General features: G+C 48.3%; 1 protein-coding gene across 1 annotated transcript in view; it reads left to right on the forward strand.

The window, feature by feature from the left end:
• LOC147751532 (NADH-cytochrome b5 reductase 3-like) overlaps positions 1-13,249 on the forward strand; it is a 182,354-nt gene that overhangs the window by 147,661 nt on the left and 21,444 nt on the right. The window contains exon 8 of the mRNA XM_086920019.1: positions 8,918-9,017. Within this exon, the coding sequence (XP_086776145.1) occupies positions 8,918-9,017 (100 nt within the window). The remainder of the gene's footprint in view (positions 1-8,917; positions 9,018-13,249) is intronic.

Raw genomic sequence — 13,249 nt, forward strand, 5'->3', positions numbered from 1 at the left:
GTGCCCACCTCCTTGTCCCTGTAGTGTGCCTATTCGGTGCTTTCACAGTCAGCAATGTTACCTTAGGTAGTTCCGTAATGGTCTCGATCTCAACACCTCCGGGCTCCCCCCCCTTACTGCCCACCCTCCAATCCATGGTATTGCCTCCATTTTGCCCATACTCTCCGGAACTTTTTGGGACAGCCTTATAAGTCACTCTTTCTGCAGCCATATACAAGTCCAAGCCCCTCCTCCATTCCACTATGTCAGGCGTTTCCTTTGCCCCTCAGTACTTTGCAATGTCCCTTTTGGCCACCACCAATGCGAGTACCAAGAAGATAAGCAGTGGACATGGCAGGTCCACCTCGTTTGTCATGCCTAATAGTGCCAATTTAGGGTCTTGATTCAGTCACCCCTAGGACCTCCCCTAGTTCCGTGAATATGTGCGACCAATATGTTTGTATTCTGCCGCATGCCCAGATAGTGTGATATAAGTCCCCTTGCTGGTGACGGCATCTAAGGCAGGCCGGATCCTCTATTTTCCCCATTTTAAGGAGTCGTACCCTATCAAAATAGGTTCTGTGGAGCACATTCAGCTGGATGAGGCGTAGTCTCGATTTGATCGCCACCTCCCGGGGGTGCATTAGGACAATCTCCCAGTCCAGATCTTCCATTTCTCCCACTTCCGCTTCCCACACGCTCCTCAGCCCTGCCAAGTCGCTTAGCATATTATTTGTCAAAGTTTTATATGTGAGGGATACCGCCTGACCCATGATCTGTTCCTGAAGCAGCCTACCCTCCAATGGTGCATATTCCGGTATCTCCGTGAGCGTGATATTTTGGGCTCTCCACGCGTGTCTCAACTGTGTGTATTTGAAGAGTTGTGTGTGGTGCAACCCAAATTCAGTCTTAAGTACCTGGAAGGGCTTCAGCTCCCCCTTTGCAATCATATCTCCGATAGTTGATATGCCTATGTCATCCCACCTTCTGAAGCCGCGCAGCTTACCGAGTTCTTTTAACCATTGACAGTGCCATAGCGGCGTCTGTCGGGTAGGTCTCCTGTCCCACCCCATTCGCCTTGCGGCCTTGGTCCAGGCATTCAGTGTGATCACCGTTGCCGGTAGAAGCGGTACCCGCACCACACCCCCGTAGAGATAGTACAATAGATTTTTGGTGGACATTTTGAACCTTTCCAACGCATAGGTCGGGTGGTCCAGCGGGGCGTGCATCCAATCATTTATTGGTGTTAGGTGTTCTGCCCAGTAGTAGGCCTCTAGGTTGGGGAGCGAAATCCCCCCACTATATTGGTGGCGTTGGAGCGTCGACAGGGCTACTCGCGGCTGCTTCCCCAGCCACAGAAAAGTAAGAAGGTCCACGTGAATTTTGGGTATCGTCTTGGCCTGGGAGCGGGTAGTATTAGTTTTGGAGCGCATATAGGAACTTAGAGAGGACAATCATTTTGTACATCGCCGCCCGACCCAATAGGGTGAGCGGCAGTTGCCTCCACCTGGACATATCCGCCACCGCGCCATCCATTACCCGCTCTATATTCTTACTGAATGAAAGTTTCCCATCTAGGGTAATGTAAATACCCAGGTACTGAAATCCTTCCGAGGTATTTACCAGTTTCTCGGGTAGGTTCCCCCCTCGGTCCATTCCCTGTGGATCATAGAGGACCGACTTGTGCCAGTTTATGGTATGACCCGCCCTTGCGCCATAGCCATCTAACTCCCTAAACCGTTCCGGGACCGTAGTTTCAGGTTTAGTAATGAACAGTAACACATCATCAGCGTATAGTGATATTTTTTCTTGTGCGGAGGCTGAGATTTCCCGGGAGAAGCCCCAAATCTCTGGATTCTGTCTTATCTTTGCCGCCAAAATTTCGATGGTTGGTGTGAATAGAAGGGGGGATAGAGGGCAACCCTGGCGCATACCCCTTTCGATTCGGAATTCGTGGGACAACCTCCCATTTACCCAAACCCGCGCTCTCAGTGCCGTGTAAAGAAGCTGAACCCACCTCTGGAATTTCGGGCCGAGGCCAAATCTCTGGAGCGCCGCCATCAGAAATGGCCAGTGTACCGCGTCGAATGCCTTCTCCGCGTCGAATGCCTTCTCCGCGTCGAGGGAAAGAAACCAATGAGGCTCACTCCTTCCCTTGACTTCTTGCAACCAGTTGTGTGTGCGTCGGAGGTTTAACTTGGTTGCCCTATCCGGCAGAAACCCCGACTGGTTCATGTGTATGAGCTCTGGAATAACCGACCTCAAGCGATTTGCTAGGATAGTCGCTATAATCTTCACCTCCATATTAAGGAGGGAGATGGGACGGTATGAGGCACATTCGTCTTTTGGCTTGCCCTCCTTATAGATCAGGACGATCGTAGCCAGGGCGAGGACCGGTGGCAAGCTCCCCACCTGATATGCTTCCGTGAAGAGGGCCTTAAGGTGTCGTGTCAAGAGATCAGTTGTCCGCTTAAAAAATTCCGCTGGAAATCCATTCGGCCCTGGTGTCTTACCCGGTTTCAGTTTGGCGATGGCGTCAGATATGTCCTCTAGTGTTACCTCTGCCTCCAGGGCTGTGCACGATTCGGAGGACAGCGAGGGTACCTCCGTGAGTCCTATGTATTGCAGCGCGTCCTCACTAGTCCCCAGGTCTTTAGCCTCATAGAAGTGCTCATAGTGCGACGCGAACACATCTGCTATTGCCTCATCTGTGTGGACCTGTCTACCCTCCGCCGACTTGATCTGTTCTACCCACCTTGCCGCCTGCTCCTTTCTGCTGAGCCAAGCCAGGAGCTTGCCGGACTTATCCCCAACGTCATATAGACGGTGAAGGGTTGCCAGAGAAACGTGCCTCGTTTGAAACCACCTCCCTGTACCTCCTTTGGGTATCTAGCAGTTGTCGGAGAGTCCCTGCATCTTTTCGTGTTTGATACTCCTCCTCTAAGGCCAAGATTGTTGTTTGCAGGCCCGCAACCTCGGCCTGCTTTGTTCGTCGTTCCTCCCCCAACCTACTCTGTATTCTATCCTATAAGACCGCTTTCATCGCCTCCCAGAAGGTGACCCCTGAGTCGACTGTTCCTTCGTTCTCGGCCACATACACCTTAATGTCAGCTCTGATGCCACGTAGTGTCTCCGGCGTTTGAAGGTCCCCGCCGCTAAACGCCATTCAGCTCTCCCCCTCCCCCGCACCCGTCCCATCTGTACATATAAGGGAGAGTGGTCCGAGATCCCCCTCGCTTTGTATTCCGCCACGTCATCCGCTGTTAGGTACTGTCTCGATGTGAATATATAGTCAAACCTCGAAAAGACCCTATGTGCCCCTGAGTAGAAAGAGTAAGCTGTCTGCGTAGGGTGGAGCCACCTCCAAACGTCGGTGAGTCCTATGTCAGTCATCTGTTGTGCCAAAGCTGTTTGTGTCCCCCCTCTACGCGCTGTCCCTGTACGGTCCTGCACTTGACACATCCCGTCATTAAAGTCGCCACCCACTATGTGGATGTATCCGCTGTGTCCAGGAGAATGGCAGTGATTGCTTTAAGAGTGCGTGCCTGGAGTTTCGGCGGAGCATAGACCGAAATTATAGTGTACCTGCGTCTTTTCCATGTCCCTTGCACTCCCACATACGTCCCCTGGGGGTCTAGCCATGTGCGCGTAATGCAAAACGGGGATGTTTTTTTAATTAGTATCGCCACCCCTCTGGAGTCTGGCGTGTACCCTGCATGCGCCAGGACCGTGTGGCGGCCTCTCGCTATAAACGCACATTTAGTACCTCTAAGATGTGTCTCTTGTAATAAAATGATATCCGGTGCTACTCTCTTGAGGTAAGCATTCACCAGTCCCCTCTTAATTTTCGACCCCAGGCCATTCACATTCCAGGTTAAGATAGTGACTCCCTTGTCACCCTGTTGCGGTACGGCTAATGTACTTGCCATTGTGTAAAGTGACCCTCTTTCATGGTGTGTCCCTGCGATGGATGTGCGGTACAGTGTATCAAAGTGTGCTGCTGCGACTTCCCAGCTGTTACCCTCCTCCTCCACCTAACCCTCCCGATCCCCAACTTGAGAGAGTTCGAAAAACCTCCCTCCCCTTCCAGTCGCATCCTAACGTAGGACCAAACTATCCGCGGGAGAAGGCCTGTCGCCCTCCCACGCATCCCTCCCTTCACAAACCAAAGAACAGAAAAAACTTAAAGAACAGAGAAGGGCGTGTCAACTTGGGTGCTCCCATATGTCGAGCTGCCATCTCCAAAGTCCCAGAGCACCATCGTTCATGAGTGTGAGTCTTGTGTGTCTATTGCGGGAGCGCTGGACTGCCCTGAAGAATCTTGCTCCAAATGTCGAAATTCCTCGACTAGTGGGTGGACAGAGTCCCCCCCCCCCCTCCTTCCTCTTCCTCTCCTCCAGATACGCGGCCCTCCGATCCCTCCTCGTCGTCTCCTTCTGAACGGATTTCATTCCGCAGGCAACTGAACCTGGAGCCCGCCACGGATCCGTTTCCTGGTGAAGCCGATCTACCTCTTCTCTTGTCACCCACGCCATGGCACGGCGTTGCCGGTGTCTGCTTCCTCACCCTTCGCGATTTCCGTCTCTGTGGCTTCGGCATCTCCCAATGAGACCGTTCCCGCTTCGATCTATCCAGCACTTCTCGCCCCACAACCTCCCTGCTGTTCAGTATAGGGCGTTCCTCAAGCCACTGCCACGCTTCCTCCGGGTGAGAGAAAAAGATGGACTTGTCTTTGTATAGCACCTTGAGCTTAGCGGGGAAAAGGAGCATGTATGTGATGTTCAAGGTCCTCAGCTTTGCCTTCACTGAGTCGAACGAGCGGCGCAGTTTTGAAACTTCCTGGCTGTAGTCCGGGAATATCATTATGGTCGCATTCTCCGTACGGATCTCCCCCATTTTTCTGGCCTCTCTCAAGATCAGGTCTCTATCCGCAAAGTTCAAGAAGCGCGCTATGACCGGCCTCGGTCTCGCCCCTTCCGGAGGTTTAGCCAGGAGGGCCCTGTGCGCTCTTTCAATGATAAAACAAGGGGAGAACTGTGCTGCCGGGAAGGTGGTCTTCAACCAGTTGTGGAGGAATGAGGACATGTTCGTCCCCTCAATTCCCTCTCTAAATCCCACGAAACGAAGGTTGTTGCGTCTCGATCTATTTTCAGCATCGTCCACCTTCCACAGCAGTTGGCGGTACGATGCCTGCAACTCCGCCATATCACTCTTCAGGGCGGATATCGAGTCGTCATTTTCGCTGATCCTTGTTTCGGTCACCGTCACCCTATCGGACAATTTCTGAAAGTCTTGCTGCAGCAGTGTTACCTTGGAGCCCACTTCCCCAATCTTAACCTCCAGGGCCACCCGAGACTCCTGAATGTCCGTTCTGGACGCCTGGATAGCCTCCATCAACAAGGCCGTGTCTGTCCGCACCCCGGATGCCACAGACTGAGGCTCCGCCGTGTGTCTTGGCGCCGCAAAGTTGTCCATGGGCCCTTGTCTCGTAGTTTTTGGTATCGTGTCTCTTTTCCCCATGGCTGTCCACTCCTCAGGGGAGGATCCCCGTAGCAGATCACAGGCCTCAGACTTCTGGCCGGTCTTATGGCAGGGCCGAGCTGGGGAGGGGGTCCCCCCTCTCTCCTAGTGCTGGTATACCGTGAGTTTTGTACACCCCCAGCCTCTCGTGTTGACTTCCCCTCCGCTGGCAGTGATCGAGGCCTCCTCTTTATGCACCTGTCGCCTTCACAGCCCTCGGTGCCCGCACTTGTGTTTCCCCGCAGGGGACAGGTGGTCACGGAGCGAGAGCGACCCCTTGGCACTTTCCATCCAGCCAAAGAGGGGTTCAGCGCCGCCAGACACCCAGGATGCTCTCACCAGCCTCTGCTTCTGGCCCTCCGGGTCTCTCCCCAAACGGCCGGTTGATAGTGGGTTCGAGTGATCAGCTCTCTAGAGGGAGGTGGGGGGGGGGGGGCGAGCTCAGGTCCCTCACCGCTGGGCCCCACCTTTCACCAGTCTCCAGGTGCCCTCAAGGCTTTCGGCCCCTTCAGGCGCCCTTCTAGCACCGCCACCATGCTGGTGAAGGCATCAGGGTCTTCTCCAAGGGGCCCCCGCTACACCAATGTCTCTCGCTCTCCGACCCCTCAGTCTGTTGATCGCACGGCAGGGGGGATGTTGGTGACGGCCCTTGGTTCCCTCTTACCGGCTCAAGTTTGCGCCGGCCGCCATCTTGGTAAAGGCGGCCGGTCTCCGGTGTGTCGCTTTCCTCCCCTCCGGGCTCCAGGCTCCCAACACCGCGGACAGGCTCCTTCGCGATGACGCTCCAGGCGGCGGGTTTTGGCACTGCTGGGTCCCGGGCGGGCTTCTAGGAGCTCCGACGAGTGCCGGGCGCTGCGGCCGCCATCTTGGCCACACAGGGTCGCACCGAGTCGGCGATCCGGTCTATTTTTTCTGCACGCCCCCGCACAGTTTCTTCAGTGGAAGCACCCTCGCCAGCTCCCAGGACGTTGCGGCTCCCGCTGGTAAGTTTTGTGCCCCGGGGGGGATATTTTTACGGCGGATCTGGGTGCAGCTCGACAGGAGCTCCGGCAAGGGACTTCCTAACCGGCCATGCTGCTGGCCACGCCCCCCGTTACTCTCCATTCTCATCCACTTGTGGGTAAACAATCTAACAATGGAGCTGATGCTCATGCGCATTATCGCCAAGAGGAGGAGCTGCTCAACTCGTGCTCAAAAGACTTTTTTTAAAGAAAAACAACATGCACACATCCGGATCCAACACTAGATGGCAGCATTTTGCAATGCATGTGAATCTACTGCACTGCATTCCATGAACAGATTCTTAGAGGGTAAGTAACATAATCCCTTTGCATCAAATGGTGCCCCATTATACCTATGCTTCTGTATGGAATAAACCAGGTCTGAGTTGGCCTGTAAGTTCATCGGAAGGATTTGTTCAATCCATAAAGGGAAGCGCATTTAGCTTCTATCCCAAACATTAATTTTGTTTTTTGGCTGAGATCTTTCCTTGCAGTCAATACTCCTAAATGTATGTCAGTCGGGCGATATGACTATCCCTTATTCTATTTGTGCAAGAGATATGATGTTGTCTCTAGAATATAAAAAATAAAATGGCAACTCTTACACAAAGCTTCGATGGAATAAGGGGAAAATTCCACAGCAGAAAGAAAAAGCATATAGTGCAAAGCATTATTGTAAAGATGATACACCGTCGGAGAAGAGTGAAAACAACGTTGTCACAAGAGAACATAGGATTTATTCAGGCACTTTATAGGTTAAAAAAATACTTTTGGTTTTGTGGAGGACCTATCACCAGAAAAACATCAAGACGCTATTTTTGAAAAACCATGGTCTTCTCTTTCTTTGAAAGATTAAAAATACCTTCAGAAAGCCAGTCATACAAAATTCAGCCATGCGCTTCAAACTAATTATTTTACTTTACTGTACTGTTCCAGGATGTAACGATCTGCTAAGTGCATTTTACATTTAAACACGTATATCGTTTGATTTCTTGCCTCCGATTGTTTCCTCAACTTTTAGTAGATTTATTTTTGTGCAGAACACCCCTTTTTCAGAGTTGTTATATTTTTGTATTGTTACTTCAAGTAAAGAGTGCAACATCGGATGTGAAAATACTCGTGAGCCCTGTTTATGTCCTCTCATAGCATTTCTTTTCTCTGTATAGCTAGGAATTTATAATGGTAGTATTTTATTGTGATTTTTGTGAATTAAAGGAAAATCAAAAAATGAGAAATCGTTTTGTAAGAAACCAAATCATGAAAACACAATTTTAAGGAAATGCAAATTAATCAAAAATTAAAGGAAGTGTTTTAAAAGAGATAGTTTTAAGGAAAAATCCAAAATTACATCAAACCTTGGTGGAGTTTAGAGGTAGTGAGGGCTTTTTGGATTCAGGGATGGGTGATGCTTAGAGGAGATGAGGGGTGATTAGAGGTCGCGATGGGTGAAGGTCAGGCATAGAAAGGGATTTTTAAGGTTTAGAGATGGGTTTAGTTTAGTGGGGGGGTATTTAGTAGGTTTCAGGGATGGGTGGAGTCTGCAGGTGTTGAGTTTTTAGGGTTCACAGATGAAAGGATTTTAGGGTTTTTGAGGTGAAGTGAGAGGTTGTGTTTAGGGGTTTTGGGAATTTTTAAGGGTCCGGTATGGGGGGAGTTTATGGCCAGAAAGAGTTTTGGGGTTAAGGAATAGGAGGAGTTTAGGGGTGAGTGATGTGTGTATTTTAGGTGTAGTGATGGGCTTTAGGGTTCAGCATTGAGGGGAATTTAGGGGTAGAAAGGGCTTTTAGGGCTCAGGGACAGATTGAGTTTGTGTAATGAGGGTTTTTTAGAGGGCTGGGTTGGATGGTGTTTATGGGTTGTGTGGGGTTCAGGGATGGATGGTGTTTTAAGGGTGGTGGGGATACGTGAATTCAAAGCATTCAACGTAATAGTTTGACAGTGTAAAACATATAAATCTGAAATAATTCCACCTGAAGTAAATCAATAAAATAAATACCTACGGCAAAAATGTTTCTGAAAATAAGACTTGCAGTCATTTCAGTTGCACCTTAAAAAAAATAAGCATGCAAAAGCCAATTTCCAAAAGAAGACATTCTATGAAATGGTTTCTGAAATGAAAAATGCCATTCATTTGTTTCCCATCAAACAGTTTAGGTGAAATGGTTTCTCATGAATGGTAGTCCATGAAATAGTTTTTCTTTGAGATCACATTCAACCATATTCTCAAGTGGTTTTATACTTGGAATGCACTTGCAAATTTGAGAAGCATGGAGAGTCTGTTCTCTGATGATTAAATAATAAAGATACACATGAATAACCTAGTAGACACATGCTGGCACACCAGCAGGTATAAAAATGTCAGCAGTTAGTCTCTGTCTGTATTGCTACAGTCCATCTTTTTTCCTTAAATTCTACAGACTGAAAACGATATTCTCCTGCGGGATGAGCTGGAGGAAATTCAGGCCCAACACTCCCAGCGCTTCAAACTCTGGTACACTTTGGATAAAGCTCCTGAGAGTAAGTTGAATGGTGAATTTTTTCATGTGGGGTTTGTTATTGAAGATCACTGTTACTAGGAAGCTAAACGTTGTAGTGTATTAGATTTTCTTTGCCCTTTTCTTGATGGAAATTGATATGAGCAGTGTAACAATGTAAAAGGCTATTGTAGATGTAAAGTATTTTTCAAGAATGTTCTAGATTCTTTAGATCCCCGATGTTAGAGAGACTCTCTTCCTTACTAGTACAAAAGTGGTATTAGTCAAAATCATTGTCTCTGGCTCGGCTCAGGGGCATGCCCTTTCCTGCATGGCCTTCGACACCCCATATCACTGCATAACATGACCTGAGTTCATATTTCTGCCACGTAAAAAAAAATATGAATAAGCCAAGCCAGTTGTCTGGCTTTTATGTGCCAAAGCATGTAGCGCCAGTTCAGGAAATAAATAATCATGTTTCTGCATAGGGTATGTAGGTTGCAAGCGACACGAATAAACACTGCATATTTGTGCATGCATGTGTTTGCATGTGCTAGCTCGTACATCAGACCCCTTGGCTCGTCAACCAGTTTAACTGTGTGAATAGCCATGTTTTATATGACAATGAAACTTATGTTGATTTAGCATTCACTTAGTCCTCCCCTGTTAAGTGTCTATTTGTAGTTGCCACTGCAAAGAATCTATGTGGAAATATTTACAAACACCCAATACATGGTCTACAGCACAAAAAAGGACCGCTAAATTGGACGTACCACGTGGAACAGACAAGAAGTCATTTTCCGTTATTTGAAGGGATTCTCCCATGTTGTATCCCCAAATTTCGCTGCCATATGAAGCAATAGCCAGGTTTTTAGCCTGGTACACTTGCAGCATAGCTCCAGTGGGTTTCTTCCCTAATTTGGAAGCAAAATTGAAAATCGCTGCATTCACCCTGTGAACATCCCCTTTTTATCCATAGTAGTGGACCCCAGTTGAGCTTGTTGCCGAAGAGAACCCCTAAGTATGAAAACACGTTTGTGTGGGGAATTTTGGAGTCTCCCACTCTGAATTGAAAATTCTTCTTTACCAGCTGCCCCTTTTGCATAGCGTAAGATGTTGTGTTGTTAATTGCCAGATCCCTATCTGACATAAAGGCGGTTAAAAGTGTTTGTAAACCCTTTTCTGTCCTGGATATGAGGACGGCATCATCCGCATATAACAGGACGGGGATCCCTTGCCTTCCTACCCTAGGACTGTCAGCCCCAGATGCCTGTAAGATGCTATCCAATTCACTAATATAAAAATTAAATAAAAAGGGAGCTAGTATACAGCCTTGCCTGACTCTCTTCTTAATGTTAAAATCCCTCGTAACACGCAGGTCTTGTGAGAACCTAACATTGGCTTTTGTTTACTTGTGTAAGTCCTCTAAAAAAAATTACAATACTGGTCTCCACACCCATTGCCCTCATGGACTGCCAGAGCTTATTCCTATTGACGCAATCAAAAGCCGATGACAGATCCATGAAGGCAAGGTGAATGGTCACAGGGCGAGAGACGATATATGTGCTCAGTATCAAAAAAAGATTAAGACACTGGGCAACTGTAGACCGTCCCTGTCGAAACACGTACTGAGCTTCCGACAGTATCCTATTGTCCTCTGCCCAGGATGATCGTCTTTGAAGGAGGAACCTACCCACCACTTTTACCACTGAATCAATAAGAGAAATGGGTCTATAGCAGTTGGGGCTGCCTCTATCGCCTTTTTAAAAAATAGGAACTATGGTGGAGGTTGCCCAAGACTGAGGGCATCCGTACTGTGCCGCTGCGTTAAAAACGGACTCCAGTATCGGCGCCCAGATGGAGGGGTCTGACTTAAAAAGATCTGGGGGATCCCGTCAGGGCCACGTGCTTTTCCAGTAGTTAAGCCTGTTATACCTTCCAAGATCTCACCCCTCCCAAATCTTAATGCTGCCTCTTGAGTACCATGAGGAGTTCCTTGATTTTGCACAGGCGGACATTCAAACATAAGTTCAAAGTGTGATTCCCACTCCTCCTCTGTTATGTGAAAATCGAGCCCCCCAAAACCCCCCCGCCCCTTCATGGTCATGGTCAAACAGCGGTTTATTTACCACACTCCAAGACTTAGAGCTGTTTCTAAAAGTGCCAGGATCCAACAACTCCCTCCATGCTTCGTCCTTCAGTGTTCCCCTTCGCACGGCAAGGTCCAACTTATAATCCCTACGGCAAGCGGAGACATCAGCTTGCATTCTTGGTTTAAGTGCCAAAGCTTCCCTAAGCTTCCTAGCTGCTTTGGAGCAGTGGGTATCAAACCATCTGGGGCCTGCCCAGGTTTGACCTTTTGCTGGGGCAGATAACAGCCTTGCAACCTTTTCTGAAATGGATTTAAAGGCATCCAAGACCCCCTTTGGTGAGGACCAGTCCGTTGTGCAGAGAGATAATTAGTCCTAGACACAATTTATCAAACTCATGTACATGAATTATTAATTTTTACTCTTTGTATGACTTAATCCTGAAAAAGAAAGAGACAAAACAACAAGCCAAATGAGTTTGCAGTATATATCCTAGATACCCAAAACAGATTATAAGACACTGAGTTTGCGTGTAGCAATATAAATTCACAATTTATTTCACAATCATATATACATATTTACAAAGACAAAAAGAGTTGTTGGGGAATTCTGACAGGTGCAGTAGATAGTGCAAAAGATTTAGTGCTCAAGTGAAAGTGAAGAGGAAAATGAATAAAAAGGGGGATGATCAGGCATCAAGGATTGGGGGGGGGGATGTCATCCCCCCCCCCCAATACTTGATGCCTGCACCCCCTCCCTCTCCCCTCAAAGACTATATCCGGACCGTATGATCAATATACGTGGGGCTGGCATAATACTAAGGGAACAGAACCTTAGCTTTTTGTTTGAAATCATTAGATCATCCCCCTTTTTATTCATTTTTATTCATTTAACGGCTAGATGGCTAGTGCGGTACAAACAAGGTCAGCCAAGTACAATCTGCTTACAACACCAGATACCTGTCCGGTTAGCAAACCAAGGAGAATCCCCTCCCCCCCTCCCCCCTCCCCCCCCCTTTCCCCACACTTGATAAACCAACCGCAATCGATAGAATGTTGCATAAAGCTATTGGGGCGGTTGCTAACGAAATTGAGCGCACGGAGACGCGTCTCTCATTAACCCCGCAAATTGACCTTACTCCCTCGTTACAAGAATTGGAGATAGAAGCTGCCCTAACCCCATTAAACACTCCGCCTGAGGCTGAGTTAACTGACATTCCCTGTGCCCAGTTTGTGATCATTATTGATTCAGAGACACAAATTATGGGGAGAGGGGAAAAACTAGTAAGAAAAAGAAGATTAGCACTAAGAAACCAAGGCAGAAGAAGGGTAAAACCATCGAGGCCCCAATTGAAAAGACCAATGCGGCTGCAGGGGCTCACACAGGGCATGAGCCGCTCTCACAAGTACCCCCGACCTGGGTAGCTCAAATTATGAGTGACATGCAGACTCACTTTGAGCAGCTTATTAACACCCAAATGAAATTAATTCTCAGCAGGCTAGATAAGGTTGTATTTCTGGTAAAACCAAAGGGGCTGGGGGCTGGTACAACATTGCCCCCTCCAACTATGTTATAGTGGCGGAGGCTAATGCCATAAATCTGGCTGTTGAATTACCTAGTAACTTTTTAAAAGGTCAAATTACCACCGTTACATGCCCTTTATAGACCCCAGGTCCTCAGCAAATACATACTAGCCGGGCTTCTAATGGTCAGACAGCGAGTTCAGGTGATGTCATCCCCAGTCCAACAAAAGGTATACTTCGAGCCATTGTTCATAGGCAGTATTCACCCGATCTTCCATCTCGGTGCCAACGAAAAGGGTCACCCCCCATAGTAACCACCAATCCTCTACCCTGTATAAACTTACCCCCGAAGCAGCACCATACGTAATTATACTAACGGGGGTTCCGGATTTGAAGCCAGATCAATTAGAGGCCTATGACGATCTTAAGAACAAAACCATGTTCTGGCTAAATGAGAACAGGCCGCTAACAGGGAATAAACAGGGGGAAATCTTGATGGTCCGCAGGGTGAGCTGGTTGGTGAATGCGCCCAAGGACATCTCTGGCAACTGCGTGGTGGTAAATTTTAGGGACCACCGAGTAGTCGATCAAATATTAAGATGGGGTTTGACAAGTTATCCCACTAACATTAGAACTTTACCTTTAAGTTATTTTTACCCAAG

The sequence above is a fragment of the Lissotriton vulgaris genome, chromosome 1_1 (genome assembly GCF_964263255.1).
Source record: "Lissotriton vulgaris chromosome 1_1, aLisVul1.2, whole genome shotgun sequence".
Taxonomy (NCBI): domain Eukaryota; kingdom Metazoa; phylum Chordata; class Amphibia; order Caudata; family Salamandridae; genus Lissotriton; species Lissotriton vulgaris.